Source organism: Apteryx mantelli, chromosome Z, assembly GCF_036417845.1.
Source record: "Apteryx mantelli isolate bAptMan1 chromosome Z, bAptMan1.hap1, whole genome shotgun sequence".
NCBI classification, from domain to species: domain Eukaryota; kingdom Metazoa; phylum Chordata; class Aves; order Apterygiformes; family Apterygidae; genus Apteryx; species Apteryx mantelli.
The window spans coordinates 34,459,773-34,483,873 of NC_090020.1; the positions used below are offsets into that span (position 1 = coordinate 34,459,773).

Genomic DNA, 24,101 nt, shown 5'->3' on the forward strand with positions numbered 1-24,101 from the left:
TTGATACTTTGTTTGAAGGAAAAAAAACAAAACACAAGACCCCAAACAAGAAGTCATCCTCATTTTACAAATTATGAAGGTTTAGCCATAAAAAAATTAATTGTATTCTCATATAGAATGATGAGGAGGAACTGACCTTTATAATAGAAAACTGACTTTTTAATAGAAAAGATAGACATCAAAGAGATTGTCTAATTGAGACTTACACTGAGGCTCAGCATGAGTCTTCTATGCTTCACTTTATTTACCTGAGCTATTAAAACACAGTTTATTTTGGGGTACTTGTTTTATTGTAACTTTTTATTTCATTTTACTTTGGATCTTGTACTCTTTGATGACAATCCACTTTTTTTGTTTAACTGAATTACCTCTACAAAGAGTATTTCTTCCTCTCTGTTAATCTTCACATGTTGCAGCTGTCCATCAGCCAGGCTTTTGAAATTGATGTTGAAGACATCAGGATCTTGATGGCTATCTAGCTTATACCTGATCTGTAAACTTCCTGCAGGGATTGATAAAATGGTATCATAAACTATGTACAAAACAGATGGTGTAGGTAATACATAATTCTTCCTCTTTCACATGCGCATTTGTAGAGGAAGACAAATATCTGATTTATTTGAGGGATCAGCTTAACTAGTAGAAATTGACATAAGTGAGAAATGAAAGAATGCAACAGGAAAATAAATAGAAATATTGGAAGCGGGAAGTAATAACAAAGATAACCATAAACTGTGACAAATCTGGATAATGAGTTAAAGACTAAAAATGTGCAGCAATTTATTTATGTATTTTTAAAATTCAGCTCAGAAAGAGTTGGTCTGGTAGCTCATATCAATCTGACATCATATAAAACTCATCTTTTTACCTTAATAGCACTGTTCTTGCATAATGTTTACACTCTTCAGACGTTTAATTCTCTGACCAGTTGACAAATAGTTTCTATCTTACTTTCTATTTCTCTCTGTTAACTCTTAGTATACTGCCCCTACACATATAGCACATATGACCTTGTATAGACTATTCCACACCAGAGCAGAAGCACAGTGGTTTACTTCTCAGAGACTTCCTATCAGTCATAGATGGACAACTTTCTACTTTTCTAGTGGAAAGCAAGACCCATAGATTACTATAAGAAAACACAGGCAGAGCTGGGCCTGTCATGAGTAAAGCATGTTCCACCTCACGTGATGGGGAAGACATCCCAGTATTATTCTGCATCCAAATGTATACCCAGAAAATACACAGTCCCTTTCAGCATATGACAAGTGTGACTGGAATGGTCAGAACTGGCTAAAACCTTCTGGGACAAACCCAAGGATTTGACTTAGTCTAATTTCACTTTAATTTAAAAAATGAAGATTTTAGCCAGATGTAAGACAAGGAAAACATGCATTCAGAAATTAGAAGACAAGAGGAAAGAATGGAAAACAAAGACTGAACAAAATTTCGTGCTCAGCTAAAATGGACACAGGTCATCTCACACCAATTACGTTATGTGTATTTTCACCAGGAATACAATTAGGCTGCAGCAATAGCTGAGCAAAATGGCCTGTGACTAATTTGGAAAATGGACAATACAGTTTCAAAAAGTACTTCATTTCATTTTTTATCATAAATATTTGGCACTTTATACTTTGTATGTGTAATGGACACAGCAGACATATTTTGAGTCTCAATTTTGAAACTTGCAAAAAAGGTAATCTGAAATATTCTACTGCATTTCTAAAGGATTTCCAGAAATAATCATTTTTGCTGACAGGATTTAAAAAAAAAAGTAAAAATTTGAATGATGGTAGGAGGGAATAATAGAGTACGGCTGCAGCAATTTTCAGGTGGAAAGCATTGCTTGGTACAGCTGAAAAATAAATCCACCATCTAAAGCAGCAACAGGACAATGCTTCGTTTGTGGTTCAGGTCTGGGAAACAATGAATCTGGGCTGGCAGCTGTGAGGTTCATTAGTGTTTCTAGACAGTCTAGCTGAACACTCACCGTTTTTGGTGAGAATGACCGAGAGATATTCCTTGTAGAAGGAGCTGACATAAAGCAGCAAGCTTGGCGTCCGTGTTGTTCGGAAGGTAAATGTAATTGCCTCCCTGTTCAGTGTCATGTCAGCATAGAAAGAAGAAGCGTGAGAACTGGAATTTTTAGCTAAGGGGTAGTATTCTTGAAAATTGTATGTCACAGAAGTGCCAGTCCCAAAAGAGGCAGAGATCTCTGAAACAACAGGTAATTCAGTTTTAAATACCATGCAAAACAACAGTAAGGCTTTTTTCTTTTTCCACCACAGAAAGAATAAAAAGTATTCTTAGCTATAGTGGTAAAGTTGAAAAAGAAATATTAATGGCACTACTATTCAGGACTGTAAAGAATAATAAGTCTCATCCTGGACCAAAAGGCCAGCTAAATAAGCAGATTATCTATCTGTTGAATGAAGATGTGTTTCTTTTAGTCTGGTTTTGAATGTGCCTTCTGTTTTTTTTCTGTTTATCCATATCCTCAAGTGCATATGTCCTCTCGCCTTGGTATAGTGTTCCTGCAGAGAAATGGGTACAAGGTATAAGCATGAATATACTGACTAACCTTGGCCATGCCTGAAACACTGGGTGATGGGATAGAGACAGGTCAGATGGGAGAAAGGAAAGGGGGAATACAAACCAGGTTATGGTCTTCTCACAGAAGAGTCACTCATAGAGGGTCTCTATGTCTGTGTCTCCTCACAAAGGTTTTCTGCTAAAAGTCACTGTCTTGGACTATATTGTTTTTGCACACAGCCTCCACACTTACAAAACCTTTGGGAAATTATTGTAATCTGACTCAGTATATTGATAGAGAGTGACTGAAAGTTATTAGTATAGGTGACCCCTCACTTTCAGCTACAGAGCCCGCTCAGGCACTCCAGAATAATAAACAGCATGTATGACCATCAGGTCTCTTTTGCTGTTTGTTGGGGAGGAGGAAAGTTCCATTTCTCAGTGAGTGGCATTAGCTCCACAGTAATAGATAAGGAGGGACTTCACATGAGTCCTATATCCTTGTGGTGGCAGCTGGGGTTTTTCAATGGCTGGATCAATGCCTTGCTCACTGATTTACAGGAACAAGGAGTTACGGCATTTAAGCTGCTCAGTACTTCACAGAATGCATTTAATACATGAAGGTAGCAAGCTGTTTTTAGCAGACAATAATTATTTGCAAATACTAAAAGTTCTAGATGAATTTCCACTCTTAAAGTCAAACTCAGTGACTTGTGATCACTCACCAATAAAACACCATAGCAAAGAGTTCTTTTAAAATAACTGGTAGGATGAGCTCAGTCCTATTTCCCATGATCTCACTTATCTCTTAGAGTAAAAAACACTTTGGGGATTTTCTGCTTCTTGGTTTGTTTTCCAAGTTTAGTCCTAGTTTTGAAATTAAGACTTGAAAGAGAAATCTGAAAGTATTGATAATCGTAGTATAATATAAAAGTTTCAGAACCATTGCACAACATTACAGAAAAGATGCTGTTCCTCTTGGAGAGTGTGGTGTCTGCTTTAAATGGTATGTCTTGAGTGTACCTCTCTGGAAGATTCATGTCGGTGTTAAAGGTAGCAACAGTTACTGAAGAAATTCAGCTAAATGTTTCTCTACACTAAGTTAAACTCACTCATAAATATTTTGCAAGTATTTAGGCACATCTTTAAAAGGTAGTAAAGATCTTGTTCTAGACTGTATGGTTCTATTCTTAATAATTTATAAAACTAAAAGACATGCTTGCCTTTCTTACAGAATGGCCCAGCGTAAGCAGAGAAAGTGCAGTCACAAGAGAATCCACTGTATTTCTCTTTACATTTTCCTCCGTTGTGACACAGGTTACCATAGCTGCTACAATGTCCGGGACAGCCTGGTTCAACTCCTGGCGTTATCTTCGCTCTCTCTTCCAGGTCAAGGGCTATTCCATTTAAGTGTAAAGAACGAATGCATCCCAAAAATCCTTTCTGCCTGGATGCTGTCCCACCTGAAATAGATTCATATGAACTTTTAAAAACTGAAAAGAATTGATGTGTAAAAAACTCTTTATGTTTTACAGTCCATTATGAGTTTCTAAGATACATGCCTAAACATGTGAAAATATTTATAAATAGCTCTAAAAGCATATCTGATTACTTATTTGTCAAGTAATTACAGTGAACTCTTGAAACTTTTAATGGAAAACAAGTATTTTGCACAGTAAAGATACCAAGCAATGATGTGTAGTTCTGTTAATTCATGAAGGAATCACATCCAGAAATTAGGGGTTTTTTTAGAAAGAGGAGAGGAAGAGGAGATGGAGAGGGAGAAGAAGGACAGATGAACTCTGACTGTGGAAGGGAGTTCCCATGGTTGGGACATTAACATGAGATCCTAGATGGTTCTACCTCCTCAACGATTTTGGGAAAGTTATTTAGTATATGTTTGTACGTTGTCACCTAGGAGAAGATTTGGCTCTGCCTGCTAGTCTGAGTTTGCCCATCTTGTTCAAATGCTAGTACGTGATCTACAGGAATTGTTGCTGAACTTGAAACACCTTTAAAGGAGGAAGAGCTTTAGCATGCTCATCTCCGAGAGCCAAGCTCTCATCTACGAAATAGGAAGGTCTGGGCCCATATGATGCAGTGTGGCCACTTCAGCCAATTCCTTCCAGAAGATATCCCAGTCTTTCCTCTACCTTGACAAAGTAATATTCAGATTCGGCAAAAGAAAGGCGGATAGTTTACTGAACTGGTGTGCTGAAATGTGCTCTTCAGCCTGCAGTGTATACCTTGCAAGACAGACCTAGCCTTAATTTCTCTGTTCCTCAGCTTCTCGTTACAAAATGGGAATGATAATGCTTTACTGCCTTAATATCTTAAACCTTGTGAAAGTTGCAGTTCTAGGGACCACAACATATGAGGTAAAAAGAAAGAGGACAAACTGTTCTTTTCCAGATTTTTTAATGTATGTGTGTTCTAACTTCTCTATATTAATCTTCTAAACACCATAAGGTCTGTGGGGCATAGATTTGTTTATTAGCATATTACATTTACACATACTAGAGTACCAATTTTATTGGTACTTGGTACCTTGATGTAGCTGTTAAGTTTTTCACAGATAAAATAGCACAAAACCACAAAACAATGAGAAAGTTTTCTTTATGTTGCCTCTGCTAAAATTAGCATTTTGTTGGCAGCTTTAGGCTTTTATTGATAGTTTTTGGAAAACCAGAGTATTTACATTTAGCAAGGAAATCAAGAGTGTGTTAGCCTGAAGAAATCACAGTTCTAGTAAGTTAGTAAGTGACTGATAGGTAACTATGGCAGTTACTAGGCAAACAAGATGATATTTAAATAAAATGTGTCTCTGCTAATGCTATGTAACGCTATGACACTCTATACGTTTCATGTTCCTTAGACGCTTTCACTAGCTTGAGCAGACAAGTCTGAGCACAGAGTAATGAATGACCAGTCGACTGTAAGTAGAAGTAGTCAAACAGTAAGTCTGATGACTCTCTCCACTGAAGAAAATTAGATTTGACTAAAGAGTTGAAAATTAAAATATATCTTATAAATAGTTGGCAGTTATTAAAAAGTTTTTTATATATATATATATATATATATATAGACAACAGACTGGTTTAACTCATAAGCAAAATAAACTCGAAATCCACACTGATCCACAAAACAGTAATACAATTGCAGAAACAAAGAGATTACTCAAAAGAAAACTGCTGAAGAAGTAATAAACCTTTACAAATTATATTCAAGAAATACATTGGCACAAATGGGTCAAATAATCACTGTCATTTGTTATGTCAAACTTCAAATATGCTATTTTTACATAATAAAATTAAACAAATATCACTTTTATCAGTTCTGCTCCAAATTATTTCAAAGTAATTGTACAAACCTTTGAAGAATTTCAAGGTATGCAGTGGGATACTGTGATATTTCATTTTAATCCCAGCATTTTAAGAAATTTTTAAAGAGGAAAAAACCACCAGAAGCAAAACAACAGAAACACTCTTCTAATACAAATTATTCAACTTGAACAATATCTGAAGAAAACAAGCTAGACGGCTTGCTTGCAGATGAAAGTCAAACCAATTTTTAAATTGCCACCTCTCCATATGGGAGATGAATGTATATAAGTTCACTGGCATTGCAAACTGTTATACTTCAGAAAAAGATTACTGGAAAGTGAAATCATGAATACAGCTTAGTACAGTTTTAGATCTTCTGGGAAAAGAGCTAGTAAAGCTAGAGATTAGCTCACTGTAGCAAGTAACTTTATATTGCCGTAAATCTTTTCCTAAATTCTAAGTGCCAAAATACCTGAGAAAATCTGCAGAATTAGACTGTTTCTTAGAAGTGGTTTAAAGACCAGACCTTGCATATTCAAACCGATGTAGTTTTAGCTGTTCACATAACAGTAGTTATATGGTAAGACAAATAAAAGGATAACCGTATAACTTATTGAAGGATATTAAACAGAAATCTCCTGTTCCCTCCATTAAATATACTAGTCCGTTACTGTGAATATAAACTAACTTTAGGACTTTTCCTAACTCCACTATAGCTCATATCTTGGATATCTTCTTTGTTACAGAATCCTCCTCCATAACAAAAATGCAAAATTTTCCAAAATTTGGTTTCATCTCCTTCTCTTGAGGCTTTTTTGAGACATAGTTCAAAATTCCAGTCTGAGTGTACTAGGGTTCCCTCTCCATTTAAATTTTTCTTAAGGACACACAGCTTCTTTAGCTACAATTTCATAACACTCTTACCCTTAACTGCCCTCGTCCCCAGTGCCCAGCAAATGAAAAATAAGTTCATTTAGTACAGCATGTCTCAGACTAGATCTAACTATATTATTGGCATGGTTAAAGGTAAGGCAGTCTTTATATGCCCTTAGAGTGTATGCTATATGAGTGCACCAGAAACATGAATAAATACTATGCCAATATTACAGTGAGAACACTATCATATACATAACACCTATCCACTATTTTAAATAAGCATTAATTTTTGGTTATACTATTTCTCCTTTTCCAGTAGCTTATGTAAATACATTAATGTCACATATGCTAAAGTACAAAGCCAGGATTGCTCAGGTAAACTTCCTCATTTGAATTTTTCATAGTTTAGTTAGAACAGACTGTAGAACTGGATTACTCATGGTTCTGTGAAAGCAAATAACAGTCCCTTTTTCTCATTTCCAATATTAAGTAAACACAATCTGAACATTTTATTAAATGTATTAATAAAGACCAGAGGAGTAGATCCTTTAGTTGTTCTTCAAACAAATCTCAAAAAAAGGATAGTGTAATTGAAAGCTTATCTAGTAATAACTACTGGCTCAGTTACTTAAAAAAAAAAAAAAGTTTTCATAAAAAATCTGTGAAATAAGTGCCTACCTACAAAAAGCTGGCTGTTGAGTTGCAAGCGAATATGTCCATTAGGTGGAGCAGCTTGAGACTTTTGAGGAAGCTGATCTACTTGTAAGGATGCCTCTTTGATGTTTCGTTCAGCCTTCACATAATGCCACTGGTTGTCATTTAAGGAAGTGAGTGATTGCACTATAACTTCACTAGGTCCATTTCCAACATCAAATGAAAAAACCACTTCAGATGGAGCTACAAAGAGGACAGCAGTGACAGTTTATTCAAATTATTTCATAGTTAATTGAGTCACAAAAAATCATTAAATGTCAACTCTTTTAAGATATCTAGCCTACTATTTCCTCTGGCTATCATGGGATAAAAGTATTCATTTTAGAGCAAAACTTGACTTAAGGGGACCTATCCATAAAGTTCATTCTTCACATTCACTGACACTGAGAACAATGATTTAGCAAAAGAATGGAAATCAAGCTGTTTGTGGCCTCCTAGACACCAAGTCAAGAAACAGTGAAAGTGCTAGCTTCATTATTTTTCAGTTTGGATAAAAATCACCTCCTGCTTACATGTTAATTGATTACCATTGATAACTTTAAATTTCTTTTATCACTATTATAATCCAATCAATCTTTTCTACCTGCTCTTTTTATTTGTTATTTATTTACATAATTTCTACAACTATCAGAGGGCAAATTTTGCTCTAGCAAGCATGTACACTGGATAAAAGGAAATATCTGTCTATTGAAACAAATGCAACTTATTTTCCAAATCCGTAAAGCAACTTTTTCAAAAGAACAGTTTTGTTCCATAATGTATCTAATGTCATTTGACTTCTTTTTGTGAGATGTTCAAATTTCAAAATGGGATCTCATTTAAGGGATAGGTTAATTTCATGTCCAGAATGGCTATATAGGTTGTCAGAACACCAAAAGTCAAAAACTTGTTGAACTGCTGCTTGAAGAGAGTTGTGTTTTCAGCATTCTGCTGAGATGCTGCAGAATGCGACGCAACTTCTGTGATGCTGCTCTTAGGCAGAAGACAGGCCTGCTTGATATGAATGGACTGGTCATATATCCATTCTTTCATACAATTTCCTACTCTAAAGCTACTTGCTCAAGCAGACTAATAGGGTAAAGTCTTAGTTAGTTTATAAGATTGCATATGTGGTAAAGTAACCTGAGTCATTCCCTAAGCATCTCTCACATTGTATGGATTTATATACTCCTAAAAAATTATAGTTGAATTTTTGCATGTCAAATAATAATAAGAGGAATATGTGAAAAAATCTGAAAATTATAAATATTCTCTATGAAACTGTTTCTTTTGCACACTGAAGGACAAACTTATTAAATGAAGAAATCCCTAAATAAGGGATTGCTAACAATTTAAATTATTAAGGATTTAAATAAAGAAATAGACATCTGAGAAGGATCCACTGAAACCCTCAGAAAGGTTTCCATATACTTCAGTGAACTCTGAGAGAAAAGCAACATGATCAGAAGTAGTCAAGGGAAATCAAACCTCTTCAAACAACATTTTCAAAGATGAATTTACAGAAATAATAAACATATATAAGATTCCAATGAAACAGTTTTATTTGTTTTTCACATTGTAAAGACACATTAACCTTTTTATAACACTTAGATCCACTTTGGCCAACCTTTAGACTGACTTATGCCATATACTTGTAATCTCTTAAACCTCAAATTTGGTTATTATTAAATATTTTGCTTCAAGAATTGAGCCTGAGAGAGAAAAATAAAATGATAAATACACAAAGCATTTGACTTTCAAAATAAATAAGGCATAGCGTGCAGTCAATTTTTAAACAGAACTCCTTCTGTAATCAGTGATCACTTCTGCTTAAAAATCAACAGTGCTGTTTACAATAATAAGAAATAACAGATGCCTAATAACAGTTCCTTAGTAAAATGAGTTTTAGGATAAATTTCTTTCATTTGGACAAGGTTAAGAGCTCAGTCTCCCCTTACTGAAGGGTGAAAAAAACCAAAACACATACACAGTAGGAGAACAAAAGCAACAGAAACTCCATGTGATCAGGTAGGGAGAATTTCTGCTGAATGTTACCTTCTGTAGGGAGGTCTTTGTAATCCTCTGGATACTGTTGGAGTGAAGCCTGAAAACACAAATTCTGCTTTGAACTTACTGAATGTGCCTATCAAATAGCATATTAGAATGACAGATCTGATCAACAATGTGACTGCTTAGATTTTAAAGCCAAGACAACACATAACAAAGATTTTGAAATAACCAATGAAATAACAAGTTATGTTAGTACTACTAGAAAAATCATAGGATCTTGAAAAAAGGGAATCAATCCAAAAAGACCCAAAGAGTTAGGATGACTCTAACAGCATCTGTTGAAGTGTCCTAAGATTGAACAGAATATGTCAAATCCAAGGATAAATATAAACAATTAATATTTTATAATACTTTAAACAACTCTGTTAGACCAACTACACTGTAAATTTGGAAGAAATTTGACATTTGTAAGTGTAGAGGTCAAACCCTGTGGAAGGAGTGCCACAGGATGTGGAAGAATGTTGACCATGTTCCATTGTCATCTCGGGACAAAGGACCATTGGGCAAAGAGCACTCTGGCAGTTTTCAGAGCAGCGTGCAAAGTCTTTATTGAGGAATTCTCTTCTGGTGACAAAGATGCCCTGTGGCTCTTATCTGCATTTGCATTATAACAAACATAGTCCAAATAGTGCAGGGACTCCTGTGAGAAGTGGCCAGGTGCACTCAAACATAGGCAGAGCACAGCTATAGATTGGCAAAGTGGAGTGGAAGATGCAGTCAATGGTGATCGTAGAGAGTGATCGTGGCTGCCTGTGGCTAAGACCACTAACAGTGAGCACAGTCATTAACAACCATTTAGGGTACCAATCACATGCAGAAGCAGAAAGTGATTACCAAGTAATATCCTACAGAAAACAAAAACTGAGCACTTTCTGTAGAGGAAGCAATTAGATCTCTCTCAGCCTGGACAATACATTATAAATTTGGGCAAAAGGAGGTAGACAGCAGTTCCATATTGAACTGTTGAAAACTAGTACCAATGCAGCTGCAAGAAACCCTCCAAACTAACACATGATTGGGTTTCTAGACCCACCCTAAATTTCTGTTTAAATCATTGCTTTTAAACAGCAAAGAATTTTTCAATGAGTATTCATAAGTATAAGAAAGCTACTTAGACTTTTGGGTAGAGGATATGACCTGTGGTCACTTCAGTATTTAATAGAGTGTGCTACCTAAGCTCTCAGAATTGAATCTAGCCCTTGCTGCTTTAAGTCACTAACTTTGCAGAAGATCACAGGAACTAAAACGAAAATAAAAACTTGAATTTCTTATAATTCTGTAAAAAAATAAGAGTCGTGTCTTATTCAAAATGACTCAATTACTTTGTATTTTAAAATATAGTTGGGAGGAACATCTTCCTTCTTGCAATGGCTAATTAGAATATTATACATAGAAGCATTGCAATGTTTATAACTGTTCATAAAATTTAACAGCACCAAATTTCACATTTCATATTAAGAATCTTGATTTGACACTTCTTGCTTCAGCAAAGCTACAGACTTAAATGTCTAAAGACCATTATGTTATAAATAAAAGAATTAGATTTAAAGCTTGAGAACAATCAATAAAATGCTAAAAAATACTTGTGTTAGCAAGTATAGAATGCCAAATATTAATCACATAATGAGTTTAAAATCATTTCTAACATGTCCTCATCTTAAATACTGACAACTGACATTTTCATTATTGTTATTTATTACACAAATCAAAGACATTGATTTATGTGGAACTACTAATAGTATATCAAGTGTAGGTTGGTGATTTACATTCACATCTATTAGAAATGAATATGTGATGATGAAATATAAAAGATCCCATACAATGAGAAATGTTCAAGGTGGTTCAATTGTTGTTGTTGCTTTTTTTTTTTTTTTTTTTTTTTGCATAGATACTTGTGGTAAAAGTGCATATTTCTGCACGTTATCACCCTCAGTGAAAACACATAATTCTGGCTCCAGTACAAATAATTCTGCAAATGATTTACAAAAAAAGCTATTTATTGAATGCATTAAAATGCTTCTGGGAGTAAAGAAATATGTCTATATGCTACACAACAATGTGATAAACTTCATTTTTTAAATGCTGAGACCAGTTCAACAAGGCAAAGCCCTTCCCTTTTCTGCATGCCTCACCAGGCACAGGCCATATAACAAACAGAAGTATATAGCAATTTATACAGCTGAAGGATGCTTATGATTGAATGGGACAGTGACATGGGTTTGTCTGCATATTATTATCACGAGGAAAGAGATATGATCTTCTGCCAACCATGTGGATAAAAAATTTTTGTCAGAGGAGAATGATTAATTCCACTCAGTGGCATTCCTCTAATTCCTCTAACTAGGGTTAGATTAAATCGTTTATTTTGAGAATGGAAAATAATCTGTCACACAAGAATATCGTCATTGCTTCATGGTTTCTCTATTGAAGTGCTAACCCAGCATATTTTTGGTATTATGTGGCACTGAATTTATTATGCTAATATGTTCTGTACCTGTTCACAACACTGTAACAGAAGGCAATTCATACTGTTGATAAACATGGCAAAACCATTACTGAAAATAGGGTATCTTTTGAATACAGCACTACAGTTAGAGACAATGTGAACCAAATCCATCAAGCTTAAGACAGAATGTTCTGTAATTAAACTGCCTCTGGAAGAATAAAGTGGCTGTTTTCTTTTTTGTTTCAATAAGGTAACATCTTAAACTTGGCAAAAAACAAGCAAACAATATTTCATTTTGTACTAAACATACACTACTGTTACTACAGCATTATTTTATATGATATGAAATGTATTATGTATCTACTCATTTATTTGTATTTCTTCACAGGATAATCCTTCAGTGTGCTGACATAATGGATCTGTAAAAAAATGAAGAGTTCTCTAATCCCAAGATAAAGAGAATTATCAAGAACTCTCAAAGACAGCTTGTTAAGTATGAGGCTTTTTAAATGATTTGCCATTTAAAATGAATACAAGAGTTTTTTGAAATAACACTCTTGTATTGTCCTTTTAAATATTCTCCTTTTAATAATGAACAACATAAGACTAAAATACAAGTCAACTAACATAAAGCATTCATTCCACATTAGTCATATTACTGAGTGAGACAATTTATTTTTCTCTTTTAAAGCAAAAATTTATCCATGTGTAGAAGACTAACTTTGGGAAAGTACAAAGAAAAAGAAAAAAGGGAATATACTCAAGGTATATGCACCTCGAATATAGGAAAAAGTATACCTAAGTTAGGATATGGTGCTACAGAACCTGAGTGAGTCACACATTCTGATTCTGAGTGAATCTCCCAGCATCTGCCTGTAAGATCTAGTCTTAAAACTCAGAGGGAGAGAAGCTGGTGGGGATAGCAGAAGGAAGCAGGCAAGCAGGTTGAACACGTTGCTTGTTGTGTCCTTAGACTGAGAAGTCTCTGGGGCAGAAATACTCTTTGAAGGTATGTTTGTAAAATTAAATCCAGGTACACAGTTGGGACATTTTTGGAAATGAAAAAGCTACAATAACAGTAGTAACAACAGTAATAAAACCAGAGAACATTTTAAAAATATTCCCTCTTTAAACTAAATTCTAATTTGCTCCAATTGAAAGCTAAAATAAAATAATAAAAAACCCTTCAGTGGCATTACTTACAGTATAACTCTATCCTTATGAAGTCTTGAATTCCTAGGTTTTCTAAAAACACTCCTGAGGAAGCAGTAGTCTTAAAGAAAAATGATACATCTGCACTGAGCTCCCCATGGAAGGTAGGGAAATGAAGATAGGACGTCTCGGTGTTGAAGGAGGCTGAATTCCAAAATGCTCCTGGTCAATCAGAGCAAAAAATTAAGTGACACAGCATTATCTAATATTGTCAATTTAAATTTTATAACCACTTAAACAGAGTGCCAGGTCAAGGCAGGAGTTGTAACATGCAGCAGGTCTAACGTCTACACACGCCTCCCATCCAGCCAGTAGAAAGAACCAGGGGTTCCTGGAGACACAGAAAAATGTTTCAGAAGGAGTGGTTAAAGTGATCACTTCAACCAAAACCCAGTTAATGGAAAATAAAAGGCTGGGAATCTCAGTGGCAGCTAGATTTTCCAGATAGGGCCTGATGTACCTTCTTAGAGGCAAATAAAGGTAGCAGCTTTGAATGAAGTACTATATCTACAATAGCTGATATAAACAATTGCTGTGACAGTGGTTATATGTATTTCCCAAATCACGAGGAACACAGTCATGTTGTTATTGTCGTCCAATGAGGTTTTGCCGGATAACACAGAGCAGGATAAAGTTCCCAATAATTCCTATGGAAAGAATTAAATATTTAAATTTTATGACAATACTTGTCTTTTAATTGACTGCAGTTTAGAGATTTACATGCACTCTTTCTTACATGATGATTCCAACATAAGCCACCTTTACTTGAGAAAAGGTTACAAGATCAGATACAGAGATGTTCCACTGGTTTTGTTTTTCTTTAAGCTGGCATTTAATTATAATGTGCTAAATTTTGTTCTTGATTATTAAAAAGCATACGTAATAATCTCTAAAAGCACTCTCTTCTAATGAGGACATTATCTACTTTATGCTGCTCAAGTAGAAATACCTTGTTATTACTGCTGAATTCTTACAGATTTATCTGTCTCTTTATTAAGCTATATTGCTTTCTAAATCAAATGAGGCATTCAATACCTTCTTATCTAATTGAACAAGGCCAGTGCACATTCTCCTGATAACACTGTGATTTGATTCTAAACAGTATGGAAAAGTATGATTTTTGCTCCAGGCACTCCCAGATTTTGAAAAAAAGCCCAGACTTGCAAACTCCTTTCTTACTGCAGAATCAAAGCCTGCAGTACAAGCAGGCCTGATCCACAGCTCACTGAAATAAAATCGAAGTCCCCTCACGCATCCCCCCGGACTTTTTAACAGAGTTTTAATCAGGGTTCCAATCCTGCACCTGGAAAAGCAGCATGGCAGGATATGCTTTTATTCTGGCAACTGCTTGCTGCGACACTAGCCACTTGGGACCACTGCCAGCCATCACAAGTTAGAGCAGCCATCAGGGCAATTTTTGCACGGTAGGCCAGAGCTGTGAACAGATGGCTAAGGACTGGGAAAGAAAAGAGAAGCTTTGCACCTCACTCTCCCACGCTGTACGACGGGCTCCTCTGTGGCAGCTGTGGAAGTAAGCTTATCATTTTGTGCAAAACACCATGAGCTGAAGACAACAGCCTTACGCACTGGAATCATTTTTAAGCCCATGTTTTTCAACTGTTTCAGGTCATGGCTCCCACAGAGCAGAACTTTGCTGCAATTATGACTCAAGAATATAACAACTATTTAGAAAACAATGGGCTGGCTATTACCAGTAATTCAAACACAATAGGAAGTTTAATACTAGTAATTTATACAAAATTGGTAAAACATTGCTTGTAATTAGAACAGAAACAATAGCAGCAGCAACAGTCCAGTAGAGTAATGACACAATTAGCTTCAGTGAAGCATTTGAATGATCCTTGCAGATCAGATTGGAGTCTTTGTGGGAGGGCAGAGTTGAGCTATGTCAAATGCACTGATGAAATACAGTGACCTAAAAGGTAGGTTGAATACTCCCTCTCTTTTGACAATTTTGTTTTTACACTAAGACTCTCAAAACTGTCCTTAAAATGAGAAGTTTTATTCTTTCTGTCTTAATTTCACCTGACTTCTCCAACTGCTCTTTTTCCCAGCCCTGAAAATTATGTGGTTTGTGCATGTTAAGATACTGTACGAATAAAACAGGATAAATGCATATCTATGAAAAGTGTATTAGAAAGTATCTTATGCTGTTGTAAAGCAGGATAGGAAAAAACTTCTTCATTTTACAGCATCTGTCTCACTGTCTCCTGCTGAGTTTTCTGTAATTGACAATCACCATGTAGATAAGAAATCAATAGTATTTAGCATTTTATCTGTGTAGTAAGAATACAGTCTTCCTGCGAATAAAAAAAAGCAAAAGCAGAAGGCAGATTTGTTTGTTATAAATAAAAAAAAATAGCATTATATATGTTGCAAAAAATACTTTAGTGTTTGGCATATACCAGCTTGAAAATATAATGTGAAAAAGGGAAAAATGGGAATGAGACAGATAAATTAGCCATTTGAATGTTGCCAAGATAATAAAAATGACTCTTTCAAACCAATTGTGTAAATGTATATAGTAGAGCTCTCCAAGTTTTTCATCAAAACAGAATTTATCATTAATTTAACAATTTCTTGTTGATACTTTTAAGTGTTGTGTCATTCATTCTTTTAGTGTGAAACTCCAGCAGGGATAAAAGTGAGTGCTAAGGCATGGGAAATAAACACAGTACTTTTTAGCAGGAAATAATTGACTGTTCTTATGTTGCAGAACAACATTTTCTATAAATATTTTTTACCAGTCTCCCTTTTCCCCGAAACAATACAAACCTCTAACTGACATGACACATAAAATAATGCCCATCTCTTATGGAGAGATGTAATTGAAGCACACTGCTGTTAACCTGGAGGTCCTAGTTGACTTCTCAAGCAGGTTGTTGTCTTTGAGAAGATGCTTTATTTGCGCTGCCTTCCAGGTTTTCCATATTCTGTCCCTGAGAAGGATGTTGTGAAACATTTACAAAGCACCCAGAGAGCTTCCAACGCAAAGTGCTCTTCTATGTAAGAGCCAGCTTCTGGCCACAGGTCCGTCAACAGGATCTTTGAATATCATTGAAATGTCACCATGATTAGATTATAAATGCACCGTAGTAATAATATAGAAGGGTAATACTGAACAAAGTATGCTCATTGTAAATTGTGGATCCTATTAGCATAGGGCATAAACTGTTCAGCTTATCTGATCTCAATGAAATTACCAGGTCTGGATATATCCTGTTGTCTTTAGTCTGGTGCTCTTTGTCTTGCCTCTAAAACTGATCTTTAACTTATGTGATCACACTCTTTGCATGCTAATGGATTTGTGGATGGGGGTGGGGGGAATGTTGCTTTGCTGCATTCCTGTGCAAAACAAGGCAAGAAAACAATCACGATCTATTACATAATTGAGTCACATCTATTTCCTTCATATTTGCACAGTCAGCTTTGCTACGTGCAAAAGTTTCCCTTCACCCAGCAGAGCAATAAGGAAGGCAGAATTACTGAGAAGTGTGCAAATTGCTTCTTCTAAAGCTAAAATCTGGCCAGCTGGCAACTGTTTGCCTTTGAGAATTTGTGGAGTACAGCTGCCCCATCTGTATCACTACTTCCAGCTCCGCTACATTGCAGCTTATTATAAGTCATAGATTAAAAGACCAGAAGGGAAAACTGTGATCATCTAGTCTGACCTCCTATATAACACAGACTGTATAATTTCCCTGAATCAATTCTTGTTTGAAAAAGAACATTTATTCTAGGAAAAATCCTCAATCTGGATTAAAAAGAAATTATCCATTGATGGGAAATCCATGATTGCTCTTACTGTCAAGTTATATGCTTATGTATGCACATATGCTAATTCTATTTCCCTAGCTTCAAATCCCAGCCACTAGATCTTTGCCTGATTTTCTCTCATGACTTTAAAAACATTATTTTCAAGTACTTACTACATGAAAGACTCCATTTAAATTGAACATAACACCTCAGACTTCATCTGAGTTAAGCAGACAGACTGAGCTCATGAGGCTTTCCCTAAAAGATGCATCTTTTCAACCCCTTAATGCAATCCTGTAACCTTAGATTGTATCTACACAGTTAAAAATTGTAGGCATGTAGGCATGCCTAATTGTATTAAATTATTTGACTAACTACCCAGAAAACAGTAAAAAAGGCCAAAATAGTGTTGATTAGACCTAGGTTTGGACAAAATGAATTGACATTGTTAACCTAAGCATGAGGAACAGGTGGACACCTGGTATGCAAATACATCTGTTATTAACAGCAAAGAGACATGCCCTGAGTTCTCAGGCTACTGTAAACAAGAGGAACAGACCTTTTGGCTGATGATCAACTTAGGAAGTTAGTGTGTTGCCATCAATAATGATATCACCTACAACCCATTAATACAGTGGGTATACCTGTTGTTGAATACCTATTGTTGAATACCTATTCAACATTCATATCCATTAAAGAATGTCAGACATATATATACGTATATATAATGTCAAACTGGGAATTCAGACTGAATGGATTATCTGCTTGCAACTACCTGCTGACTATCTGCAAAACTATCTGCTTGCAATTGAATTTGTGTGTTTCTAATACTTTTTAGTCAACAGAGTATGTGATAATCTGTCAAATGTCTTACCGAATTCCAAGTATCTTACTTCACCACTACCACTTTTACCAGCCATAATACTGGTCCCTCAAAAGTTTGACCAAGTTCATTCATATATAAACTTATGATGAATGGTATATTGCCTTTCCATTATATTGCATTATCCTTATATTATGCTTTATTCAGTTAAGATCTATATCAACAATCTTATTTTTGGCCCAGGAATCAATCCCATACTGACAGATTATAATTACCCATTTATTACCCATAATATTGGCACATTAGTTTTCTTCCGGTCTTTCGAAAATACTTGTATGTTCCAATCTTTACTGGAACTTGCTAGTAATATATCAGAGAGTTTTCAGACAACTCTTAAGAAAAAAAATTTGAATGCTGTTGATTTTGAAAAGTCTGCCCTTATTAACTGACTTTCTTTATTAGAATTTTATCAACATCTGGCTTTTGTTCAAATACTGAAAAAAAATCATGAAACACATCTCCTGTTTTGGTCAAAACCATAGTATTTCTATCTACTAATGGCCCAAAGGTTTCTTTTGTCCTTGTATGCTTAAAAATTCTTCTGACTGTCCTACTCAGTTGATCATAGATTAATTTAGATCTCAAGTTTCATTAAATCTAGCTATTAAATCTAGTTACCATTTCAAATCTGATACCAGCAATGCTGACATATAATTTATTAGACATATTGTCTGCAGCAAAAAATTATGAGGGAATGTAGAGATGAATCAATAATATATTTTAAAGGTGACAGAAAAGGGTGAATGTTGCTTGTGTGCACATAGCTGAGTGTCACCAAATCCTATGGCCTAATTTCTTTGAATGGCCAAATTCTCCTAGAATGTCATTCCTTTTTTCACTGCATTTTAGCATCTTGGAAATACAGATATCTAGCTGTATCACAAAAGCTGAGAAATATCATTAATATCTAAATGAAACTTTATAAATAAAATGAAAAAATACTGGTATTTCTGTTGTTATTATTGTTTCTAATATTAGATTATTCTGCCTTCCTTTGGTCTTGCAAATATGGTTTTGCTTTCTGCTTATAAGTAACACATTTGAGTTGAAGAGAACTAATCAATAAAGCTAACATAAAGAGGTTAAATACAGTTGTGCAATGTTAAATAAAAGAGTAAAAATAAAAAGCAGCCAATCACACAAGGGCAACTTTTGCTGGTCTGCATTGAGTTATGCTGCAGAACTTTTTAGAAATACCTAATCAAGTATGTCCAATCTGGAAACTCAGTCAAACAGAGTGCATGATTTACGACAATTCAATTCTCTGAACTATTTATGGATCTACTTTATTTTTCTGTTGACATAAACAGTTATTTTTATCTCTAAATAGGTGTTCTACAAAGAACAGATTATTGGTGTCATGAGAATTTACAGTCTTTGGGGTTTGAATCATTTGATGACATATCAAGTGTGTGTATCACAAATACAAGTAAACCTTCCCCACATCTTTTTATACGGTATGCCAGTGATTAATTTTGAAGAATTTATGCCTGTTAGAAAGAATAAAAACATTTTTAATAAGAGGATGTCCCCTATGAGGTAGAATTATAATTTAGTTTTTGAGAGTGACAGAAGCAGAAATAAGCAATAATCTCTCTGGAGAGCACTCAAATCATACTTGTGAATCCAAGAATATCTATTTTCCTTGTTTAACAGCACTTCTGAGAAATGGGTATTTGCCACAAATCTTGTGTTCTCCACCTACCCAAAGGTGCAGAACAAAAAAAAGTCATTAAAATGCTTTTAATTAGAACCTCATAGATGTATGCCATTTCAGATTAGAAAATAATCTGCTTCCTTCTTGAAGCTTCAAAATGCTACTAACTATCCCTGATCTTACAAGAAAGTTTAGTCTTGATTGCGTTCTGTCTGGCTTCAAATTTAACAACTACTATAACTCATGGCTTTTTATAGTTTCTGGAAAACTGAATTTTAAAGAAAATATTCCTTATGTATATCCCTGCCTAAATGTAAAGATCACAGTAAAGAATTTCTAGTGAATATATTCAAACATTTCTAGTATTATTAGTTTTATTCAATACCTTGCCTTTTTTTTATGTCACAATTCTATGATTGCACATCTTTTAACTTCAGAAATTCTGTGTTGTTTTCTTAAATTTTAGCCCCTACCTCCCTGAAAGCATTCCATCTCTCTCAATCTTTGTCTTAATGGCATATTGAAAATGTCTGAAAAAAACGTTATTCTTACTTTTCCTATTAAACAACCTAAGTGAACGTTCCTTTTCAAGGTTTTTGTTGTATTATTACCATTAACAGTTACAATTGGAAAGCTCTTCTCACTGAGATTATTTCAATCCCAAATTGCTTCTCCCGAAGCCAAACTCTATAATATCATCTGACTTTATAAAACTATTTTTCTGACATTCAGACTTTGACTTCTTCTTGTACTTCTCCTCATGATATATTAGAGTTCTCTACAGTAGCCTGTCTAGAAACACTGTGATCTTTCAGCATCACTATGAAATTTTATAGCAATTCAACCACTCAGACTAAGAAAACATCAAATAAAGGCAGGGATGTCACTGGGTGTCAGTGCTGTGTGTATATTTTAATGATGCATCAGGAAAACTAGTTGGAATCCATATTTTAAGATTTGTGATAATTGAGATCAGGTTACATAATTAATAATGGCTGGGAACTTGTAAGCAGTGAGATGGAATTCTTCCACACTTATTAATAGTACATGAACTGTAAGTACTTCCGCTCCATTTTTGTCATTGTCCCTGATTCTTTTTCTGTGCAATTTTTTAAGGTAAATAAAACACCATCTAATCCTAAATTACAGCACAGCTCAGTATTATTTTTTGCAAATGGTACCAAACCAGGATCACCAGTCAATAGCCTCAAGGGCAGAGCTGCCATCCAGAGGAACCTAGACAGAACAGAGAAATGAGCTGACAGGAACCTTAAGAACATGGAAAATGCCAAGTTTCCCTGGGAAGGAAGAGCCCCTTGTAGTGACACAGGCTGGGCGCTGCAGGGCTGGGAGCAGCTCTGCCGAGAGGCCCTGGGCCCTGGTGGGGCAGCAAGCTGGGCACAGGCCAGGCTGTGGAGGGACATGGCTATGCCCCACTGCTCAGCACTCCTGAGACTGCATCTACATGCTGGGTCCAGTTTTGGGCCCCCAGTACAGGAAAGACATTGATGAACTGGAGCGAGTTCAGTGGAGGGGCACCAAGCTGGTGAGGGCTGGACCACTTGTCCTGCCCTGCAGGCTGAGGGACAGGGCTGGTGCAGCCTGGAGAAGGGACAGCTCCGGGAGGACCTCACAGCAGCCCCCCAAAACCTCTGAGGAGGTCATCAAAAAGATGAAGCCAGGCTCTTCCCAGTGGTGCCTGGCAGGAGGATGAAAGACAGTAGGCATAAGTTGAAACAAGAGAGGTTCAGACGATATAACTAAAAGATATTTCCCCATGAGGACGGTGAAACAGTGGAGCAGGTTGCCCAGAGACCTTGTGTAGGCTCTATCCCTCAAGGTTTTCAAGCCCCAGCGGGACACAGCCTTGAGGAACCTGGTCTGGCCTCATGGCTGACCCTGCTGTGAGCAGGAGGGTGGGCTAGAGACCTCCTGAGGAACCTTCCAATCTGAATTATCCCATATCATATCTCCATGATTTAATAGTTCTATGACAGGGAGCATAAAAAAATCAGTTAGTTCACATTCAGGTTTCAAAGAAGTAAAAAGGAAGCTCCAAATTGTATTTTTGAGCTTTATGAATTTTCATAAGTAAATTAGAATGCACTGCTGTTAATACACATCTGTTAACAAATCTTTCAGGCATAATCATCCTGACAAGTCACAGGAATGAAAGCAGAGATGACATAAAAATGAACACACTCTGATTTCTATGCATTTATCTATGCAGTCTCTTGAGTAAACCTCAGTATTTCTTTATAGGTATTCATTTCCCCTTATTCATAAAGGCTGAAGAAATTTGAAAAACAAACACATCATGTGATGAAAGAGGACAGTCACATAACAAATAAAAATAGTAATTTGTAATTATCTGAAGCAATAGTGAGGTTCATGAAAATTAATAGGATAACATTTGATGCAAAAAATGAGGTTTATTAAATATCTTTAGCCCTTCCCTAAACTACAGACAGAAATCCTGCCCCTTCAACTTATCAGTCAAGGTTTTTAGGATGACCTATATTTTGTTTCTCCTCACCTTTGATTACAATATTAGCAGCCATAAAATTTTGTTCAATAGTTTATTACTGAACATAAAATAGATCTGTGTTCTTTGACAGGAAGATGTTAATTGATGAAATCATAAATGTCATCATAAATCTTCAATAAGATACCAAATTTTATCCAGTTGTCTCATTACCATTCAATGATTCTTCAGACCTAGTCATTTTCTAGTTGCTGTACATACATTTTCAGCATGTATTATCTTTACTTTTGAAATACTAGATATCTTTTGAATTTTTAAATTCTTAGATTTGAAATTTTGTTCATAAATACAGTGTATACTGACCTAATCTCCCTTAGTACAGTTTTCTTACTTGCACAGGTACTCAGAGGAGTTAATATACATAAGGTTTGGTGACAGAGGCATGCATATCTAGTAATGGGCATGATTCTCCTGAGATATGGTAAACAACTATTAATTCTTCTTAATGTAATGTTTCATTAATAACTGAATTGAAATCACACAAAAACACTGGAGTTTGTCCTCAAAATTTCTGTTTGAAAACTATACTAACTGTTCCTGTCTTCACTACAGATATATAAGGCTTATAAATGTATCTTTTAAAAATTCTATCCTGGTTTCTCATGGACAGTGACATTTTGTCTTTTTCCTTTCTAATTAGTTAAAAAAATGGATGAATAAGCAATATCTTAGCCTGTTTATCATACAACATTTAAAATTTATGGTGATCAAAACCCATCGTTACTTAGCAAAACTCTGCAGTTGTTACTTACTATCACCCCGGCAAAGCAAAGGCCCAAGCTTGTAAGCTGCTTCAGAGTTTGGTCTGTCAGTATCTGTGATCACAATTTCAGTTACTGGTAGATGCTCCTTGTAGGAGAGGAATCCAGTATCATTAGTCCTGAAAGGTAAAACGAAACCAGAACTCTTCTAAATGTTTCTGATAAACACATTTCCTTATTATTAATACATTTTGAGGAAGAAGAAAGAATTCTCAGAAAAGAGCTGCATGATATAGGCAATAGAGTGACTGTGAATATAAATGTGAGCATACTTCTGTATGCTTTGCTATCGATATTGTGGTCATTTAGAGGACTGTAAATAATTGCATGAGAAGTGGCATGTTTATGGTTGTGCTCGTCTGCAAAAGCACAAGGTACTGTATTTGACATAATTAGGTACCTAACTGGCTGCCTAAACCAATGTATATGCACATGTCAATAATTTCATGTTGCTGAGGAAGTATTGCATCTATCATGGTATGTTTCTTCAGTGTTAAAAACTAAAAGACTTAGTATAACTTTCAAATAAGTTTAATGTTCTTTTTCCTTTTCTACATTGATGAAGTTTAAAAAGATCACATAGAAAATTAAGAAGTCATGCTGGGATTACAGCAAAAGCATTTTATGCTTCAAATATGTAATTTGCAGAAAAGGAAATATGCAGTCTAGCACTTTGAGCACATGCACAGTACTTCTGATCTTAGGCAGAATTCTTTATTTAATATCTTTGTTAACTTAGTGTCAGAACTGAATTACTGAATTTCATACAATACCAGTGTTGGCCCTAAAATTGCTTTCACCAAACACATGGAAACATTTAATCACCCAGGACCATTTTGGAAAATTCAATCCTTCCATCCAATCTATTTCTAACAGAATTCTCCCTTAATGGACAAAGAAAATAGCTCAGAGACAACAATAGGAACTCAGTGGGGAGACGATCTGGAATTCACACTGCTCAGAGATTAAATGCTAGACACGCATCCAGTCAGCAAGCCATGTCTCTTTGGGAGTGTGGTTAGGTTTAGCAACCCAGTCTCTCAGCCTTCTATACACTGGCACTGAGGGAATGGGAAGACATTCCCTCCTAGAGCCGAATGAAATTAGTGATCTTTTTCTCTCACCCTTACTATCATCACCAGTCTTTTCTCCATAGGCAATTTATGTTTATCCATTTTGCAACACCATGCAAAACACTCAAAAACAACTTTTACATTAATCTTTGATGAGGTGAGATACTGCACATTTCTAATTAGAACTGACAAAAATCAGTAAAGGTGTTTGCTTGGCATAAAACTGTGTTCCAAATAAAGGGAAACTGAG

The 24,101-nt window shown here is 35.5% G+C and overlaps 1 protein-coding gene across 1 annotated transcript in view; it reads right to left on the reverse strand.

Annotated features, from left to right (window-relative positions):
• CNTNAP4 (contactin associated protein family member 4) overlaps nt 1-24,101 on the reverse strand; it is a 238,622-nt gene that overhangs the window by 12,798 nt on the left and 201,723 nt on the right. Inside the window, exons 15-20 of the mRNA XM_067315163.1 lie at nt 22,770-22,897; nt 13,147-13,317; nt 7,413-7,631; nt 3,759-3,998; nt 1,994-2,218; nt 369-502 (exon numbers count right to left, since the gene is read on the reverse strand). Coding sequence (XP_067171264.1) covers nt 369-502; nt 1,994-2,218; nt 3,759-3,998; nt 7,413-7,631; nt 13,147-13,317; nt 22,770-22,897 — 1,117 coding nt within the window. The remainder of the gene's footprint in view (nt 1-368; nt 503-1,993; nt 2,219-3,758; nt 3,999-7,412; nt 7,632-13,146; nt 13,318-22,769; nt 22,898-24,101) is intronic.